The sequence below is a fragment of the Strongylocentrotus purpuratus genome, unplaced genomic scaffold (assembly GCF_000002235.5).
Source record: "Strongylocentrotus purpuratus isolate Spur 01 unplaced genomic scaffold, Spur_5.0 spur5_scaffold_11, whole genome shotgun sequence".
Lineage (NCBI taxonomy): Eukaryota > Metazoa > Echinodermata > Echinoidea > Camarodonta > Strongylocentrotidae > Strongylocentrotus > Strongylocentrotus purpuratus.
The window spans coordinates 12,948,647-12,964,968 of record NW_022145596.1 but is presented as its reverse complement, the minus strand read 5'-3'; the positions used below and the strand labels follow the sequence as shown (position 1 = coordinate 12,964,968).

Below are 16,322 nucleotides of genomic sequence, written 5' to 3'. Positions count from 1 at the left end.
AATTTAAGATGATTTCATGGAATTGATAAAGTTACTTTTTAAATGATTACATTATTCAAAAGATGGTGTCTAGAATTTATGCAAAACAGCACATGTGTACTATCCAACCAGGTTAGACTTGGCTATAGTGAATATGTCCGGTGATTCTCCAAATAACACCCTAAATGTTTCTAGTAGAGTTTGCGGGCAAACTGCCATCGGCCATTATTTGTATACTTCCTTTCCCCCTTTCATTCACTTTTTATTTGTAATGCTTTGCATTAGCTTCAACACGGTTATCTGATTTGTTTTCACATTGCAGTGTAGAAGCATTAACGAGTAGTATCCACATGCAAGCTGGAGAACGCATGTTTCTACGAGGCGTGTCAGGTGACCTCTCAGCATCGTGCCTAGCGGATTTAAAACTCAGAGCCACAAATGGAAGGGTCAGTACCTGTTGTGTGGAGTAATCCTATCATTAAAGGGACTTAATAACATTGTTCAGATGAGAGAAAATGGTGCTAAGGTAGTTACTTCAATATTAGATGTACAAAAAGATAATCTGAAAGTTTGAAAGAAAATAGACCATTATAATGATCTGATCTGATCGATTCCTTAATTCTCCAAACTATATTATTACAACTTAATTACAATCTAGGTGAATGTAAATCATCACAAAGCATTGAATTGGCTCTATATACCATTCCTTACATTTAAGTGTTGAAAGATTTTTAAAAACCTGTCTTACGTCTTATTTTCATGGAAAAACGGTTGGGAAAATTCAAAAAATGGTTGGGAGATTTTACTGTTAGACGCCTTCCAAGAAAACCATAATTTTCTTTGTGGTTTGAGAATTTTTCAGGATTTTTTGCATGTTAGAGGGTTAGTACAGTAGAAGGAATATAATAAGTAACATTTCATACAAAAATTACACAGTTTTTCATCAACCTATAACAATGTTACTGAGTCACTTTAAGAAGTAAAAAGTAAAAACTTGCTGTCCAAGGGAGATATTACAAAGTGATGTGTAAGAAAAAAAAAATTGTTGAATACGTTTAGATGTAAGCTTTGATATGTCACATTCTCAAGAAACATAAATCGAAACAAATCAATTTTGTCACACTTAACAAACTTGGTAAGGGTATGAATAATTTAGTTGTTAAATGTATCCATGTCTTTGATATCATTACAGATAAAACACTAATCATAGAGATAGCCCTTTGAAAAAATGTGTGTTGTGATCTCTTTGACAGATAATGCTTCAATCAGAGAGTCTAGAAATGAGGAACCTCCCTGTAGCTGATGCCAGCTCCTCCTCTTCCTCATCAGCAGGCGTGTTTGAACTCTGCATCTGCGAGAATGGAAAGGTGTTCCTGGCCCCACCCTCCACGGGCTGCACCCAGACAGACATCTGCTTATAACGGTTGACCTCTCTGACCCTTGACCTTTGATGGCCTGTCACCATAACACCATGATAAAACCACCTTTGACCTTTTTGTTTTCACTGGGCAAGCTATTGTGACATTGTTAAATTCACATACTTGTACCATCTGGAGTTGAGGCTCTTTAGTTAGATCGCGAAGTAGCCAATTTTTGCTGAGACTCTGTAGTGAGATGACATGACATGTTTTTACCAACAGATAACAGAATTTGAAATATTTGCTGTAGAAAGATTAAAATTTGTAACATTTTGTTCAATATTGATGGCTTTATCTTGGATTTTGGTGACAAGCCATTTATTCCTTGTATTTATTTATTGCAATTTTATATACGTTATATAAATCATATGTACATGTTGAAAGACTGATTTCCTTTTTGCATTTGATGTGCATTTTTCTAACTTATTTGTACATATATTTCAGATTGAATAAACAAAAATTTGTGATTTCTTTAGTGGTTGAAGTATTTTTAGGGTTATATTACATCATCATATTTCAAACTCTCAATTTATTAATTGAATACATACGCGTGAACAAAAAACATGCCAAGGGAAATGATATTCTGATACATTTCAATTTCCCGTACAAAAAAAATGTTTTGTAATCCCCTTCCCTACCTGTTTGTACTTATTGTAGATATTTGATATTTCTTTCTTTTTGTTTTAATCTGACAAGGAGAAAATAAAATGTCTCGCCATATACAAGTAATTTGATTTTTGTAGTGAAGAATGATTTGGATTCGGAAAGTCAAAAAGAATTCAGTTATTGAAAAGAGAGCATTGCAAATGAAATAGAAATAAAAACAAGAATGCCCTTCATATTTCAACTTTCCATTTCATAAGTAAATAATAGCTTTTTTGTGAAAAAAATTAAAACTGTGATCACTCTGATGAAATTTCTGTGATTAGATGAAGGTTCAGGTTTAGTATTGAGAAGGGACAGTACTCTGGCTTTTCATTATGCTTTAACTACAGCAAAGGGTCACAAAATGTCAAGCAAAAAAAAAAACAAGACAGACAGATATGACCCATGTTTTGTATTTTTTGTGCAATTCATGGTTCAGATAACTGCCTCACTGACACTCTATCTGTATTCTAGAAATGTATTTGTATTCATTATTTTATTCACCATTTGAGATGTGATAGTTGTGGATATTGACCTAATATTGTGTGTGTATGTGTGTGTGTGCGTTTGTGATTGACTTGTGCAACATACCGCTCCCCGTCTGTGGATGACAGCTAGTCCGGAATCTGGTCGGTTATTATATTTTACCTGTATAATGTTCCCAACACTTGCTGCAAGCCGCCGAAGATGGCGTTATCAGCAAACACGCCGGGCATCCTAATTCAAGGATCATGCCATCTTCAGCTGGCAGTGAGTAAGTCGGGGGCGATTGCATTGCCTTGGTGGAAGGTATTTAAAATCAAATCGGCCAGATTCTGGACTAGGTGAGAGTCAGAATGTTGTCACTCTGTCATAGACTTCACACCTTTCTGGCTCTCTGCAGATATGTGATGGTATGTCACAAACGCTGATGGTTGAGTCAATCTCCCCACAATCAAAGGGTTTCTCTACTCTCAACAAAAGTGGATTCAATCATGTCTAGAATCGGTGAATTATTTTATTTTAAAAAAAAATCTTTCTCTTTATTTATTTATTTATCTTCTGTTTTATTTCATAAAATGAACTTGATGTCGAATTGACCACCCATTCATGTTACAACTGAACACTTCTATTTGTCATTTGTGTTTTTAATATAATTCTGTATATTATTGTAAAAGGCTTGTACTAATATGCTTCTCTTACTGACGATGAAACTTGAAAGAAATACTTAATGTGAAATTGACTTGAAATTTACAAGTCTTGATTTATTGTTTTCTTTTTGCTGACTTCTGAAAATATGAATGAATGAATTCATTTCCTGAAATGTTGTTGCAGTACCTTGTTGAAATGTAGTTGGAAACCTTGAAATGTGATGTACATGTACATATATATTAATGAGTTGTCATTCATCAGATCGGGAACTTGGGTTTGTTGTTTAACGTTATGTTTGCTGAAAGTAGACTGTTGTTCAAAGAGAACTCTTCCTTGTTTACTTGCAGGTTTTATTGTGTTTATTCTTTTGATATTGCAGGGTGGAAAAGGATTGGGTCATGGTTTTGGACGGAAATAAAGGCTGAAACAAAATCATATCACATTTGCTTAATATTATGAAACTTAAGTTCTTCCCTTTCCAAATCAACATGCACAAACCTTTTCAAAAATACATGACAGTCTCTCTCTAAAATACGTAATTTCTTTTGATAATAGGAAAATACAATTTCCAATTTTGTTTGTCACAATCATGAAGACTTCAGCAGGTTCAACAGTATTATGGACATTTTAAACAAGATGTAAATGAATTTGAAAACTGAAATAGATTTTGCTATTCCAGGCAATGGCATTGATTATTTTGAATTTAGATAAAGTGATAGGAGACGTCCCATTCTACTGATGGCTCACGAGATAGACATGTTAGTCTGGCAGGCTGTTGGACTTACAAATCCTCAGTTTAAAGTTGTCCGAAGCTTAAAGACCGATGACCATCTAGACCAGGATGTCTGGTCAACTGAGCTGTAGCCCCGGAAAAAATGCAAATCAAGTATTGTTATAGCTAAATCATTCATCTCATTTAATAAATGTCCTTTTCACCATTCTTTGATCAACTACTCATATATGCATTTGTAGAAACGGCAAGGAATTCAAACCCCTTGATTCACCTACAGCTGGGATGCGGGCCTTTAATGAATTTCACCTTGTGGATGTAGACCAAAAAATAAATGATGGCATTTGACTAAAAAATTCACTGTCGGTGAATGTACTGACATTTTTCTTTCAATAGAGTGAGCTTAAACAGTCACGTACTTGCAGTTTCGCAAATGATTTAGTTTCACAAGACAAAGCCTTGTGTCATTTTGTAAAAAAAGACTTTTGTATCTTGCCAATTGACATGGTACTTGAGTGGTACTTGAGTTTCCGAAACTAACTTTCACTTCCTAATGTGGTCTTGTTAATTGTCATATTTGATTTACAAAAGTTGATGACTGGCAGACATGAATATGAATGGCAACCTTAATGGCCAATATTGGAAGCAATTACTCATCTTTATATATCATTTTCCGTATGAAGCATAATGAAGTGAAAAGTGTCTATGGGCTGACTTTAGACTTTATTTACTCATATTTTTACGTCAGAGATTGTTAATTTGTAGTTAGTCATGTTTCATCTCAACTTCTGTTCTACTTTGGGAAGAAACCAACTTATTATGTACAGTACATGTATCTCACACTGTCATATATTCTCATTCTAATTACAAATATTTTCAAACACATGACATTCAAACAGTGTAAAAGATGGACAGGAATTTCTGAATAGATAATCAATATTTTCTTCTTATCATATTATTATTTATTTGTACATGTAGATGTTGTCATTTTTTTATCTCATATTTTAATAGTCGCTTCCTTTTGTAAAAGTGAGGCAGCATTGCTTTCTTATGTGTTCCAGTATTTGGGTTTCAGAGGCTGATTTTCTTCTTGCCATTGTTATGTCAATTTGTTACCTTCAAAATGTAATTTTTTTATAAAAATTAACTAAACATGACACAAAGGCAACAGTTATTGTCTCTCTAGAGCCAGAAGGGTTTTAACTAATATCCTTTAACGCATACATGTAGTTTACAATCCTCTGGCTCTCAACATGAAACAGGAGCCTGCTGACTTGTCGACATATTATGGACAATTATGATGGACATTTTCATTGCTCACAAGTTTTACATAAATTATATTACTGCTAGATATCTGATGTGGCAAAGAATTCAGATTTATTTGGATATACAATGTATGTGTTTTATGCAGAGATCATGTTTCAATGCTTTGTATTCCTCGTTTTGTATTCATAAATCTTAAAACAGATGTATTCCAAATTTAGTGTATGCTTTGTATTCCAAACAGTGGATAGAGTTTTTTTTATATTGATGGTAATAGGCGATTCCTTAGAATGTGCCCTCTACAACATGACTTTTATCCATTTATTTTATCCAATAACCTCTGATTATGACGATTAACTAATGTTGTTTCTGTTACCACTAACGTTATTCAGTGCTAATTTCCAAAGAGTTGTCATTTATTGATGAAATAGGTGGGAAAAAGACATACGTGTGAACATGTAAGTCGTATGTCACACATAGCAAGGAATCGCCCTCGAATGGAATATTACATTTTGTCGCTGGATGTTTGTCAGAGAAAGTTGTTTGTTTCTTCTGCTGGACTAATTATCATAAAGAATTGATGAAAGCTTTGACACTACCTTTTGTTTTGTGTGCCCCGTGTATTAGTGGCTGCTGAAACGGATGACATTCACAAGCTTTAAACACAAGGGAGCTTTCCATAGTTTTTTTAATTTGACGATTTGCAAATTTTGTACAAGATTCATGAATACGATTTTTCTGATTTTACAATATTACACATTCAAGTCATCTGGAAGAATTCTAAGAAAAGTAAACAAATTAACCATTCAGTATTGCAGGTAAAGAAAAAGAAGAAATCATTGTGGATTGATGTTTAACTCGGTCAACTGGATACTGCTCCATTACAGAAGAAAACAACAAAACAAAAAACGTAAAATTAAATTTGCGTACATGATTGTGTGTAGTGTAAAGATGGAAACTACTTTTCTCAGTGTGGACAAAGTATATGAAGAACTACATTGAGACATTTAAATTAGGGGATTTAAATACACACATGTACATGCTTATATTTGTGCACTATTTAACAAAAGGAGCTGTGATGTTATCTATGATGGTATGTATGATGGTATGATATTTATTTATAAATTCTCTCATCCTGCAATTTTGAAGCCTCACCGTTGGACAGAAAAAATGTTTATTTTGTGTCAAATGAAAAATGAATCTATCTGATGAAACAAGAAGTGTAATAATGTAGAATGATTGTGCAGGGCCATAAGGTATATAATGTTATATGTTTCACGTACATATATGTGCTCCATAGTTCACTGCACTTTTGATGACGAATCCAAACTTATGAACTTGTTTTGAGCTCGCTTGGATCTCACTCTAGTTGTCATAGTGTCGTTTAACTTTGCTAATTAGAAGCTATCTTTTGCTGCTTTTCTCTTAAAACATTTTTGATTAAAAATATTGCAAGCCTGGTCGTTTGTTTAGTATTTGTTTGTGGTATTTGATTTAATGAAGGAAATCAATGAGGGAGTTGTGAGACAGGAGTAGAGTACTTGCTGGGAGAAGAAAAGAGCAAAGAGAGAGAGAGGGGGAGGGGGTAATGAAATGACTAGATTGAGGAATGTTATTAATAATAATAATAATAATAATAATAATAATAATAATAATAAATTTATATAGTTTTTTTTTTTACAAAATATATTCAGCTGCGCTGGTTAAGAGCTCCTTTTTACTAAATTCTACAAAATAAGATCTCTCAGTTGAACAAATAAGTTTTTAAATTGGATTTAAAAACATTGAGAGATGGAGTGCTTCGTATTTCTATTGGCAAGCTATTCCATAGTTTGGGGACAGCAACAGCAAAAGCACGGTCCCCAAGAGTTACTTTAGTTTTGCCATGGGGAATCTGAAACAATAATTGATCTGTGGAACTGCGCAGGCTACGACTGTGTGATTGGACTTTGAGTTGAAGTAATTCTGTAATGTAATGTTGAATTAATATGAAGGAAAGTTAGCTAAACTGAACAAAGGGAGAGTTCAAACATTTTGGAAAAGAATTGCTTTGATTTAAATCAATTTATTAATCAAGTATATAAGCATCTGTCTCTGATATGTATTTATACAGCCTCGAGTGTTGAAAGCTAAAGGAAATGAACTGAACAGCCATATGCACAATTTAGTTCAAAAATCAAGATTTCATTAAACTTTGAAAATTCATAATTTCCCTGAAAAATAATGAATATACCCCCCCCCCCCCCTACTGTCCAAGTATCACCTATCCTCCATCAGTAATAACATGTACTCCCATTTTACATTTAATAATGCCTTCCATATCACCTCACATTTGACTAATGTATTACAGTAGCATATTGTGTTGCTTGCAGTTTTAACCAGCCTCCATGTATATCACAATACCGTGAGTAAATACAGAATAAACATGAGTCAAACTGATTATAATCTATTTCTTACCTTGATACTGTAAGCATTCAAGGCCTACAATTTAAAAAAAATAGAAAGACACTCTTGTTCACCCATTTGGATGAAATTTGATTCTGGTTTAACATACATTTTCCATAGACTCAAGTCCAGGTTATCTTTGAAAGGTAGTAAGGTGGTGACACGACATTTGCTCCTGCGACAATTGCTCCGGGCTTTATTTCGTCTAAGATGTAGGGTTAGGGTTAGGGTTTCAATAGGGTTTTATGTTAGGTTTAGGGTTAGGTTTAGGGTAGGGTATAGTGTTGAATCCAGGGTTGAAGTTAGCCATTCGATTAGTGTATGAAATTTACAGCGGAGCAATTGTCGCCGGAGCAAATGTCATGGATTCAGTAAGGTAGTATTCAATGGGTTAAATAGACCTGTTGTCAATTAATACATATATTATTTTGAAGTGCTGGTAGTAAATGGTAATAAAATTGTAATTTTATTTGATTCATTGCTTGCTAGGGGCTCTATCTGTCCAAGAGACTGACAATCAAGGCTTTCCATCTCCTAATACTACATGTAGGCCTGTCTGATATACAATATGAATACAATAAATAAGTAAACTTTATTTATTAAATTCATAAAACTCACACACTATAAGTCATATAGTTTAACACGGAGGTGACACCCTTCTGGCTCGAAACAGATGACATTGATAATAATCAGTAATATTACAGAGCATAATGATGTATACAAAGTGGAGTCAATATCTCCATAACCCCCTCCACCCCCTCCCCCCCCCCCCCCTCCCCCCAAAAAGAAGAAGATCTGGTTACCTTTTGGTTCCATATCTCTTTGAAATTTGACATTTATCATTGATGTTTAGGCAAGCAAAAATTGCACAGATCAAATTGATTGTCTACTACAGTGTTCTCAAATATTTCAAACCCAACCTACAATTGAAAAACGACAGTTAAAGATAAACTTGAGTTCTGGTAAAAAAAGAAAATGAATTCTCACAGAATCTAACGAAACTTACACTGAATGTTCAAGATTACAAATAAATGTCATGTGCCAAACAATTTTGGAAGAAAATGTATACTGGCTGAGTAATGAGCATAGAAAGATAAGGAAATCAGGGTAGTACTAGCCCCGACACCATGTGTGTTGTCCCATATACATTTATCTGTGTAAATGATTGTTACTTTACGAAGACTCTGCCAAATTTATGATGATTTTGATGACTCTAGAACCTTGCATAACACACCATTACTTACATGCTATATGATCAACTTTTCTGATCCATTCCACACCTTTTCTTTCACAATGCAATCGCATTACCAGTACTCAAGTTTATCTTTAATGTACTATTGGCACAACTGTTTTCTGTTGACACTAAATATTGACACTCTGTCAACTAACAGTGTAAACAAAACTTCTGATTTTCTATAGTCATTAAATGATATATCATATATATATTTATTTACATGTTTCATCTAAGACCAAACTAGTAGAACATATAAATTCATGAGATTTCTTCATACTGTATCTGTCGAGCCCTTCGTACATCACGTCTGTCGAGGTAGAAACTGGTCGGCCAGTAGAAGACCATGGTCACTAGGCACAAGATGGCCGCCCCTCTGAACAGGTTTCTGGCTCCATATGCATGGTAGATGACACCCCCAGCTATTGTCCCTACTCCCATTCCTGTAATGAGAAAAGGTTTATGGAACGAGTTAAAACCATTTGACCTTTGACCTCTTAAAGGTTCAGATTTCCATTTTACAACTAAAGGTAACTTTTGTTGGTATTAAGGCTAAGGGGAGGAAGACAATGAGTAGGAGAGGAGAAGAAGACAAAAAAGAGGACGAAGAACAACAAGTACAAACAGGAGGAGAAGGAAGAGAATAATTGGATCACTCTGCCCTTTTCTCAAGGATGCAAAGCGCTGAGTATCATTATCACACATATAGCAAAGCTATTTAAAAGTGCTTAAAAGCAACAAAAAATAAAAGATGTACATGTAGAAATCTAAAGGATCTTGTTTGAATAAATTTAATGAAGCATTTTTTAATTCACATAAGAAAAGTGATATTACATTCATTTACATCTGAATGATTGTGAACGTTGGTGTCATTAATACATCTTTTTTTTTAACCTGTTCAATATGTATATGACTGGGTCACTTACAGTAATGAAAGCTATAAAGGCTTCTGCAATTATAAATGCTTACCAATTCCAACTTTGGCAGAATAAGCAAGAGACTGCATTGTAGTGGTCATCCCCTCAGGGGCTGCCAGGATGCAGTAGGATGTGATCGTAGGCCACAAGGCACCAAAGGTCACGCCATGGAGAAGCTCGATGGGCAGCACCAGCCATGGGTTTTGGATCAGGGAATAACCGCCAAAGCGGACAGCGTAACAGAAGAGTGTGAGCGTTATGACGCCACGATGGCCAAGTTTCTCGATGAGCTTGGTGGCAAAGAACATGAAGGGGACTTCAGATATGCAGGTCAAGGTTAACGTGAGACCCATTAGTGTGTGTGACCCTGACAGCTCAGCGAGGAAAAGGAAGAGGTACGTGGAAAGCAACCCAACAGATATTCCTGTGACTGCGATGGCGAAGAAGAATACAAGGATGTTGGCCTTACCGAGGACCACACGTATGTTGCTGGAGACGGATTTCGCAGGAGGAACATGCTTTGGGACCTTGATGCGGGTGGCACAGACAAAGGCCAGGAAGTAGACAAGAACGTACATACAGAATCCTGGAAGGTATTGGTTGAAGGAAGAGACATTGGTAGCGTAGACGTCTATGAGGACTCCTGCCAGGGGTGACACGCTACCCCAGGCGACCGCACCCCACAGCCTCTGCCTCCCGTAGTCCGCCTCAATACCAACCTCCTTGAGCTCCTTGACTAGCACCATGGTGGTGGCATCTAGGATCGGGGCAGTGGGACTCTTGAAGAAACAACCGGTGAAGATCAGTGCCATCATGGTGGCAAACACAGCAGTGGTGTTTTTGTTAAACGGCTGAGAATTTGGAGACACTGGATCATCCTGGTAGAGGACACCAAGAATTACAGGACTTGATTGATGCAAACTATTAGATTTATACCACTTTGAAGAGCACTTTGACATAAACATATTGAATATTTGATGGCACTTTTCGTTTAGACCATGACCCTTTTCCAAAAATTCCACTTTAACATTATTGCACATCAGACACATGTTGCACCCTTGAATACCCCAAGGAATATGAGTCCTGTTCTTTTGAATACCTATATCATTGCTGAAAATATTACTAGAAGATATTATTCGAAAGCATTGTCCTAAGTCCACCTTTAAACTCTCATCAAGCTCATTGCAATCATTGCTATTATGAATAACATCTTCGCAGTCTAACGATTTTGCCAAGGACTCCACATCGTCAATCAACTCTAAATGATGAATGTCTCTATCCCCAGCATCAGTTACATTCGTCCAGACTGTAGTTCTGTCACGATTCAGAAGAGGCAGAAATACCAAGCTTCCGTAGATGAGGGTTGAAACGATCATACTGGCGAGCATGATGGTCTTGTGCTTGCCGGACTTGTCAGCCAGGCTGCCCCAGAATGGCCCTGCGACGCTCCTAATGAATGGGACCAGGCCCTGAATGAGGCCCGTCTGAATTGTGCTGAGTCCTATGTATGTCATGTAGACTGGAAAGAAAGGCAGGATAAAGGCACTTCCTAGGTGGTAGTAAACAAAGAAAACACAGTAATTAAAAATAATCCAAGATCATATTTATAAAGGAAAAATAATGGCTTACAAAGCAGAAATATGTTCTAAGAAAAAGTCAAAATTTCTCTTTTCACATGGTAGAAGACATTATCTTACATTTAATCTTTCCTATATAAGTTTGTAAGCAATTCACAAGATATTCAATGCGAATAATTCAACCACTTTTTATTTAAAAAATGAATAGTAAGGCCTGTCATCAATGCAGTTATTTTTTATCATTATCTTCATCATTCTGTTGGGAATTGGCCAAAAAGAAATACCTTGTATCAGTAATTAATTCACTAGTAAATTACTACAGGACACAACAAACACGGTTCCAGTGGCGTAATGAGCACAATAAAATGGGGGGGGGGGGGACAAAATCTGCATCAACGTCAGGTGGCATAATGGGCAAAAGTGAGCACAAAAAAAACGGAAAATCATGTAATTTCAGCAACATGTGTTAATCACTGGTATCAATTTAGAAATAAACCATATTTTAATCTTATTTAGGAGGGCAAGTGCCCCCCCCCCCCCCCATCACAAGTACGCCAGTGCATGGGTCTCCATCTTTTGCTCCCCTTAGTCACTATTACTTCAAGATGTTCTTGTCTGAAATAGCTTTGGAATAACATATGTGATGCATTTTGGTGTTGTTGTGTACAGAACTAATTACCGTACAGATATGCACAGGTGCTATGGTCTTTAATTATTAAGAAGTGAAACTTATTCGAAATTTTAATGCAATATGATATGAAACTAGCTCCAAATAAAAACAGTATCAAGTTTCACAATGTGCAAAGTTGAGCTTGTTACTTGTTGTAATTAAGTTTTGAGTTACTGCCAATTTAAAGAGTAATGTTATCTCTTTAATTTATGAGAAGTAGAAAGTAGAGAACAGGTAGTTCTCTAGCTGGAATAGTTCCGAATTTGAATTCATGCATTTGTGCAGTGTTCAGTGTATTTAAACAATTAACACTTTGCTAAAAAATTGTGCAAAAGGTGCTTAATTCATACAAATTATCTTCTCTAAGCGCTGTACAGATATTTTTACCCTGGTCATCAAATTCATTTACACACAATGTGCACCATCTCCACTCCCTACCATAACGATCGCTACGAGGGCATATGTAAACTAACACAGAGGCTTTTGTCATCCTACCAGGTCCCCAGTTCTCTCCTGGGTATGGAGTTGCAAATATAGATCAATGCCTTGCCAAAGGATATTAGTGCCGTGTCGGGAATCGAGCACACAAAACCACTCAACTACGACCCTATGTATGCCAGACTACTCTACTCTATCAGATAGCATCAGACTAATCACCTGCTTAGTGCCAGGAGGTCATTAACTCATATAGTTTAACACATGGTTTACATCCTTCTGGCTCTCAACTTACATCATAAAATTGATGACACCCAATTAACTCACCTGAAAATATCCAAAAGTAAACAGCTTTGATGGGCAAGAACAGTTTGTTGACCTTTGGTTTCTCTAGCTTGCTCGCTGTATTATAAAAAAAAATGTCTGATGAATTTTTAAAAGTAACTTGACATGATAAAGAAGAGAGGTGCAATATCTTTCATCATAAAAAAAATATACAATGTACTTAATCGTATGAATTCCTTATTTCAGAAAAAAATATGTTGAAAACTCCTTAATTTTGCTATTTGGACAATTAACAGGCATAAGGGTAAGGATCCAGAAGTCCATTATATCGTCCCTATTTTCACGAAGTGACGGTAGTGAGGAAAATCGTAACGCAAAGTGAATGCAATTTTTTTTCACCACCGTCACTTCGTGAAAACAGCGACGATATGTCAGATCTTATCAATTCTTCCCATCTTTGTCAGATAGGATAATCATAAAAAGCAATAAAAAGAGTCTAATGGTCAGATATCCTTGAAGGTTGACCATAAAAAAGCCCAAATGTTGGCTCTATATCAGAAATCACTTGAATTGTGATTTGTGAACATTGCAACATCAGTCAGAATTTTTTTTTAAAGTTAAGAGGCAACTTGAGTAAAAGAAACTGTGAAATGAAACACAAATGTATAGTATACTATAGACAGAAATAACCATCTGATTTGGGTCATTTCTTTAATAAAACTGACATTTGTTGAATCGGAGGTCTAGTGGAGCCAGACGTAGTCTCAGTGGAACAACCGACGACTAGAGAGACTGAAGTTTTCGGTTTAAGTATACTAATATTTCTCAAAACATCAACAAACCTTTTATTGTGCAAACTTAATCTCAAAGATTTAAATGATTCTGACATGAATCTAGTTCGTTTCTGAGCAGACTGTTTAGTCATGGAATTAATAGATGACTAAACTTGTTAATATGCTCCAGAAGCATGTGCACAATCAAATTGGATTCCCTGTTTAAAAAAATAGATATCCTGTTTAATGTAAATAAGTTTAGTTCATGATATTTCAATGAAGTAAAGTAGTTTATAGAACTTCAAAAGACACACAAACAATTTCAGAGCAAAGGTCTATGTTGAAATAAATATTTAAAAAAGTATAGAACAGGACAAAAGAACAGTGCACTAGACCTACATGCAAGCATAATAATGGATTTCTATAGTTTTATTTTTACCTGCTTCCGAAATGGCTGGAATGACAGCTGCTCCACCAGTTTTATATATCAGACTAGGAACAACCATGTTGTATTTGCGTTGAATTACTGGATTCATGAATTACCATAACCTCGTGTTTTTATCTAAGTTGAAGTCCATAATAAAAAAATGCCAATCAAAGACTCGCCGGACTGCTGCGTTAGCGGATATTGGGCAAGCGGATGCGTTCAACTCCGGGGGCGATGTTGGCCCACACCAGACACGATAGCACTTGGTCAAGTCAATGGAGTAATGCCTATTATTGGCCTACATCTGCTCCTAATTCATCAAGAGATATTCAACGTAACACAATTTGATACCGCACAAAACTTTATTTCAGATGGCTGATTCATATTTTCATGATGCCGTTGTTGGAAGCTTGCGTGGTAACACATTAACCTTGGGAACAAATGCACACAAAATGTCTGCAGTAGGCCTATGTACTATTATTAGTAATTATGCCTTGCAGTCGAGTCGACCGGTGTCGTCTGCTGAAACAGAATGAGAACAACAAGCCTATCTTCCAGGGGAGGGAAAATAACAATTGCTCATATAAATCAACCAGGCAATCATTTATTAACTACATATATCTACCAGCATTCGTTTCATATTCAAAAATGACTTTTTTCTTTTTTCTTATGATTTCATGTGCAAATGGGGAAGAAGACTACGATGTAATAATTTATAGGAACAAAAAGACTATACCGTCTGCTGTAAAACTAGGGGATTTCCCTTGTCAGATAGTGCAACGGATCTGCGCGCATTCAAGGGGTTGCACGAGATTTCTGACTATACCACTGACTTTCATGACATAATTATGTATTATTGTAATTAACATAGAGTTGGCGCTCTGGGGAAAAGGGGCACAACCCCCCCCCCCCCCCCCCTTGACCCGCATACTGATGATTTTATATACCCCTCATCTCCCCCGAAACAATAGATTTCTCGTAGCCGCCCCAAAAGCAATTTGTTTAAACCAATTTCACCAAATATCGCTCACTTGCATTTATATATCTAATTAAGCACATTAAAGGTTTTATTCATTCTTTTATTATGAGATTGTGCTTAAAACCACGTCAGGATTGGTGATTTCATCTAAATAACACCAATAATACGACCTCACAGATCTTTTTGTTTTAATTTAAAAAAAAAGCTTGGACCACATAATTTATTGAGGGAAAATCTCGAAGACCATCCCATATAATATATGAATTACAATGTAGGGTATAGGCCTATCAATGTATAAAAATGTATCTATGTGTATTTTTTGTTGTTGCTTTGAGGTCACTCTGTACAGATATGAGTTGGGGTTTTTTTTTTGGTACACCCCCACTATTTCAAAGGCGCTCCGAAGCCCCCGTATTGACATCAGCAGTTTCCTGTCTGACATTTCTCAGACATTGCTCAGCATTTCCAATATATTTGAGAGGAATTTTATGTGTATTTATTTTGAAATTACGTTTAGTGGGTTTTTTATTCATTTATTTTTGTATAATGATCCGTAACATTTCATTGTGTCGTTGATGAATGTCTCAATATAACTTGATCGCAACTATACCAATTTACAGTTCAAATGCTTGATTTCATGTTGATCACTTTAAAAGTCAAGAAAAATGGGGATAACCCTTGACATGTGCCTATATATTTTACCAAAAATCAAGAAATGTTTTGGCCTTATACCAACGCTTACCGAGATAAAACACATTTTTACTGAATCCATGATCTTGAATAACATGTAATTCTCAGTCAACTAGTCAACTCATGCACAATCCATATCAGGTTATTAATCGCAATCAAATCGAAACCGAATATTTCACCTAATTTCCCTTTTGATCTATCTATCTATCTATCAGGCTATAGTTCATCCAGACGTTGTATGGACCCCGGCCCCCCCCCCCCCCCCCCACTCAGTGTTATTTAGGGTACGCATATGCTCGTACCCTTTTTTTGAAAGCACCCCCTATCTGAGGACTGCCAACATTTCCGAACCCCCCTTTCGCGGGCTTTTCGCGTGCTTTTCCTGCCTTGGAGACCCCCCTAAATCAGGAAAAATGCTCAATGTACCCCCCTAAATTCGGAATAATTTCTTAGGAGTCCAAAGAGATGAGAGAAAAAAAGAAAAACACCCCCTTTTTAAAGAAATCTCCGGGTGAAAAGTCAAATACACCCCTTTTTTTACAATTCTCGGGCCGGACTTTGTCGCACGAAAAGTACCCCTTTACCGGACATTTTGGCAACACGCATGCGGTCATTCCGACCTCTGAGTGGGGGGGCCGGGGTATGGACAAAGCCCTCCTCATAACATTTTCATTCTCTTCTGTCTCTAGCTGTCCTATAGTCCAAGCGGCCGTTCCCATGTATATGA

General features: G+C 36.2%; 2 protein-coding genes across 3 annotated transcripts in view; one reads left to right on the top strand and one right to left on the bottom strand.

Moving 5' to 3' along the window:
- The window catches only part of LOC589456 (zeta-sarcoglycan), a 38,089-nt gene extending 34,314 nt beyond the window's left edge, over positions 1 to 3,775 (top strand). For both annotated transcript variants that reach the window (XM_011666747.2, XM_030980678.1), the window contains exons 8-9: positions 302 to 425; positions 1,233 to 3,775. In XM_011666747.2, coding sequence (XP_011665049.1) covers positions 302 to 425; positions 1,233 to 1,400 — 292 coding nt within the window. In that variant the 3' untranslated portion in view covers positions 1,401 to 3,775. The remainder of the gene's footprint in view (positions 1 to 301; positions 426 to 1,232) is intronic.
- A 4,896-nt stretch (positions 3,776 to 8,671) lies between these two features.
- LOC762789 (major facilitator superfamily domain-containing protein 6) lies at positions 8,672 to 14,181 on the bottom strand. Its single transcript, XM_011666750.2, has 4 exons — positions 13,939 to 14,181; positions 12,769 to 12,843; positions 9,812 to 11,308; positions 8,672 to 9,285 (listed from the first exon to the last, which is right to left on the bottom strand). Exons 1-4 carry the CDS (start codon positions 14,033 to 14,035, stop codon positions 9,104 to 9,106), a joined length of 1,851 nt encoding a protein of 616 aa, XP_011665052.2. The 5' UTR covers positions 14,036 to 14,181; the 3' UTR covers positions 8,672 to 9,103.
- Positions 14,182 to 16,322: the final 2,141 nt, after the last annotated feature.